This window comes from Arabidopsis lyrata, assembly GCF_000004255.2.
Source record: "Arabidopsis lyrata subsp. lyrata unplaced genomic scaffold ARALYscaffold_71, whole genome shotgun sequence".
Lineage (NCBI taxonomy): Eukaryota > Viridiplantae > Streptophyta > Magnoliopsida > Brassicales > Brassicaceae > Arabidopsis > Arabidopsis lyrata.
The window spans coordinates 24,174-28,414 of NW_003302499.1; the positions used below are offsets into that span (position 1 = coordinate 24,174).

Genomic DNA, 4,241 nt, shown 5'->3' on the forward strand with positions numbered 1-4,241 from the left:
ATATATAGCTTTTACACCTTTTTCTTACATGTGACACATTTGTTACGTTAGTTCTTAGTTGGATACTTGTTATCTATTTAAATCAATAAAAAGTCATATTATTCTATCTCACTCTTTAAGTCTTTACAGATTTTTGAATGTGAGGAGGACGTAGCTGCAAATATGACCCGCCAATAAATGTAAACAAATGCTTTGTCTTCAAAGCTTATGAATATGTGACTTCAAAGTGTTTTTTGGTTTTTATGTGTCTTCAAAGTTGTGATTTGTGAATAGGTACTGTAGATTCGTTTTTCTTTCTTTTTTTTTTTTCTTTTTTTTCCGCCATTTTTCTTTACCAATCTTGTTGGTTACTTATTTGTTTGCAGATTCATAAGAGATAAAACCAAATTTGGTTTGATTCATTCTATAAAATATTCACAAAAAAGCTTACACACACATGACACAACTATAGTTTTAGTGCAATGCCAAACTTTAAACAGTAAATTTGATGATAGTATTACACTAATTATAAACTAAACCAAGCCTAATAAAACAAAACAAGTAGCACGTTTTAACTTTAACCGGGAACTGACAGAACCGGTATCAAATTGCCGAGAAAGATGGAAGGAATAAATAAATGTTATAATGTTCCTTTGTTGCCACTAACCCACAGGCTTACGTCCCATCATCATTCCTTCCCCGTTCGCCGACGATTATCTCTTTCGTCCGGCGAAAGCTATTTTGTCTCTTCAAATCTTCATCGTCATCCATGTCTCCTCAATCTCGTTTCTCTCCTTAGTGATCGAGCTTTTCCTTCTTTCTCTGTAATTATTATTCCTTCTCCGTCGCGAATCCTCGCCGTATTTCAGAATCTAAATCTCTCTGATTTATTTTTCCATACACTTACAGATTTTCTCCGATGAAATGTGATTTTTGAGCTCTGTTTATTTCAAATCGACGGCGATCGTTGAAATTTATTGGTCGGATTAGTGTATAAGTTTGATCAATGTGTAAGTAAGAGCTTGAAGAAATAGTTGTTGTTGTTGTGAAAATCTCAGAGTTTGTTTACTTTTTTGTTGACTTTTTGAGATTGATGCTGGATCTCAATCTCGACGTCGACTCGGCCGAGTCTACTCAGAACGAACGAGATTCGGTTACTGTTGAAGGGGTTTCTTTGAATCAGATGGATGAATCAGTGACGTCGAACTCTTCTGTTGTTAATGCTGAAGCTTCTAGCTGCATAGATGGTGAAGATGAGTTGTGTTCTACACGAACCGTCAAGTTTCAATTTGAGATACTAAAAGGAGGAGAGGAAGAAGAAGAAGAAGAAGATGATGATGAAAGAAGTGCTGTGATGATGACTAAGGAGTTTTTTCCTGTTGCTAAAGGCATGAATTTTATGGATTCGAGCGCACAAAGTTCCAGGAGCACCGTTGATATTTCCTTCCAGAGAGGGAAACAAGGCGGAGACTTTCTTGGAAGTGGAAGCGGTGCCGATGCTGCACGGGTGATGCAGCCACCATCACAGCCGGTGAAGAAAAGCAGGAGAGGTCCTAGGTCTAAGAGTTCGCAGTATAGAGGCGTCACTTTCTATCGGAGGACAGGGAGATGGGAATCGCATATCTGGTAAATCTACTTCTGATTGATTATCTTTTAGATAGGTCTTAGATTATTTGTTAGATCTTTGGTCGAAAAGGAAAGAACTTGGTTTATCTTTCAGGTCCAAGCTCTGGCCTTTAGATTTTGTATTAATCTTTTTCCTTTTTGTCAATTTTCATGCTTGCAGGGATTGCGGTAAACAAGTTTATTTAGGTATGGATTCTATTGGTTTCACCACTATGAAATGATTTCTGCTGTGCTCTTAACTCTCTAATAAAGTTTTAACTTTTTGAATCCAATAGGTGGATTTGATACTGCCCATGCTGCAGCTAGGTAATGCCTTTGGAAATTATGTTGTTTTGTATTTGTATGATCTTCAATTGATCCGTCACCTGTTTTTCATAAGTTCATCATCGGTTCATGTAGGGCGTATGATCGAGCTGCTGTCAAGTTCCGGGGTCTGGAGGCTGACATCAATTTCATTATCAGCGATTATGAAGAGGATCTCAAGCAGGTTTTGATTATAGATGTACAAATGAAGACATGTTCGCTTTGATTTGTTCTTATCTGGTTTTCAAACTTTACAGATGGCGAATCTTTCCAAAGAGGAAGTTGTGCAAGTACTTCGGCGACAGAGCTCTGGTTTCTCAAGGAATAACTCAAGATATCAAGGAGTTTCTTTGCAAAAGATTGGCGGGTGGGGAGCTCAAATGGAGCAGTTTCATGGAAACATGTAATTAACTTTTCCTGGGATCTAAATATGGGCTTTTACACATGCAATTTCTTCGTGTTTTCGTCTGAATGTGGCTGTCAGTCATTGCTAAAAAGAGTGAAGTGCCTCAGATGAAGGGTTTGGTTATTTTTCGTTAATGTGAACGAGGTTTCTGTTAGAACCATTAGCAGGAAGACCCGTTTTTGATTATGGGTTATATCTAGAGATTCTGATGGCTATGAGACATTTATATCTATCTTGGGATGATTGTCATCTGAGTAAAAGCTGTATGCTCTTGGTGATTGTAAATCACAGTATGATGAAGTTTTTTATCCTGAATTATTGATCTATTAGGACAATTTCAAGACTAATTGCTCAGATTCTTATGTAATTAGGGCTTCTGACAAGGCAGCCATACAATGGAATGGAAGGGAAGCGGCTTCCTTAATTGAGCCTCATGCATCCCGGATGATTCCCGAGGCAGGTAATGTAATTGATGCTCGGGTTCCTTGCTTGTTAAACTGGTCAATGCTATGCAGCTTTTGCTGTATCATTGATATCTCTGCTCAATATGTGAAAAGCTGCTACTAACTTGTTTTTCTGATCTTAATATTTAGCTAATGTTAAGCTCGACCTCAACTTGGGAATCTCTCTTTCACTGGGAGATGGTCCAAAGCAAAAAGAAAGGGCTCTTCGGCTTCACCATGTCCCTAATATTACTGTATGTGGAAGGAACATCATGGTGCAATTTTCTCTTTAGTGCACCAAATATGATTTACTTTACTTTCATATGCGTTTTGCTGCAACTGTTAGTCAAATGTTTCTCTGTCGATATGTCATAGCAACCTGGAACTGAAAGATACTGTCTCATTAGCTAGCTCGAGCCCTCATGGTTTTTCATTTATTGATGAATTTCTTGCTCTTCCATTTGATCTATTCACAGATGGAGAACCACATGGCTGCAGCGGCATGTGATACGCCTTTCAATTTCTTGAAGAGGGGTTCAGACCATCTTAATAACCGGCATTCCCTTCCTTCTGCGTTCTTTTCACCCATGGTAAATAGTAAAATACCTAGCACACATCTCGTTATATCCAACTATTTGTCACTGCCACACATTTATAACTTGCACAATCTTTTGTACCTTCTGTCCAGAACTAATACACCATATGAAATAGAATGACAATTTTAAATTTATCGAACTTTAATGAGGAATTTGTGCGATAAGAAATTCAGTTAGATGTTCATCAGGTGGTTACTGTTGTGATATTTGATCAGTTAAGTACTTGAGCTCAACTCTTTGATTTCCTTTGAGAAGAGTTCTATGTTGTTGCTTGTTAGTTATACTTCTATGAGTTCTATGTTGTGATATTCTTGAAGATTTGAATGATTAATCTTCTGCCCTAAAAGTTCAATTCTTGTCTCCAGGAAAGAACACCAGAGAAAGGTCATATGTTACGTTCTCATCAAAGCTTCCCAGCCAGGACATGGCAAGGGCATGATCAGTCCAGTGGTGGGACCGCCGTAGCAGCTACAGCACCGCCTCTGTTCTCAAATGCAGCATCATCAGGATTCTCACTCTCAGCTACACGCCCACCTTCATCCATAGCTACTCCTCATCCCTCTCAGCCCTTCTTAAATATGAATCAGCCCGGTCTCTATGTTATCCACCCATCTGATTACACATCTCAGCACCACCACAATCTCATGAATCGCCCACAACCACCACCATAGCTTCCTCCTTCTCCCGCCTAGCTCAAGGTAAGACTTTCTTGGAAACAACAACATTCAACTCATTATTTTGGCTCAGCATTACAAGCTGCAGTTTCGTCCTCCTGTTCAATACATTACGCTGACAATCCAAAAGAAAGAACCCAGTTTTGATGGAAGACCCCTAGGGTATGAGATGTTTGTATTCATATGAATCTTGATGGAAACATGAAAAGTATCG

General features: G+C 38.7%; 1 protein-coding gene across 4 annotated transcripts; it reads left to right on the forward strand.

Moving 5' to 3' along the window:
* Window positions 1–332: 332 nt before the first annotated feature.
* Window positions 333–4,204, forward strand: LOC9299031 (AP2-like ethylene-responsive transcription factor TOE2). Of its 4 annotated transcripts, none has more exons than XM_021018389.1 (9): window positions 333–1,605; window positions 1,766–1,791; window positions 1,881–1,911; window positions 2,005–2,088; window positions 2,166–2,311; window positions 2,670–2,774; window positions 2,908–3,032; window positions 3,234–3,347; window positions 3,719–4,204. In XM_021018389.1, the coding sequence occupies exons 1-9, from the start codon at window positions 1,073–1,075 to the stop codon at window positions 4,022–4,024; spliced, it is 1,470 nt and encodes a 489-aa protein (XP_020874048.1). In that variant the 5' UTR covers window positions 333–1,072; the 3' UTR covers window positions 4,025–4,204. The 4 variants fall into 4 exon arrangements, with proteins under 4 accessions (XP_020874048.1, XP_020874056.1, XP_020874049.1 ...); XM_021018397.1 differs by having other exon boundaries at window positions 334–1,605; window positions 2,908–3,011; XM_021018390.1 differs by having other exon boundaries at window positions 513–1,605; window positions 2,005–2,092; window positions 2,686–2,774; window positions 3,719–4,200.
* The last annotated feature ends 37 nt before the right edge of the window (window positions 4,205–4,241 follow it).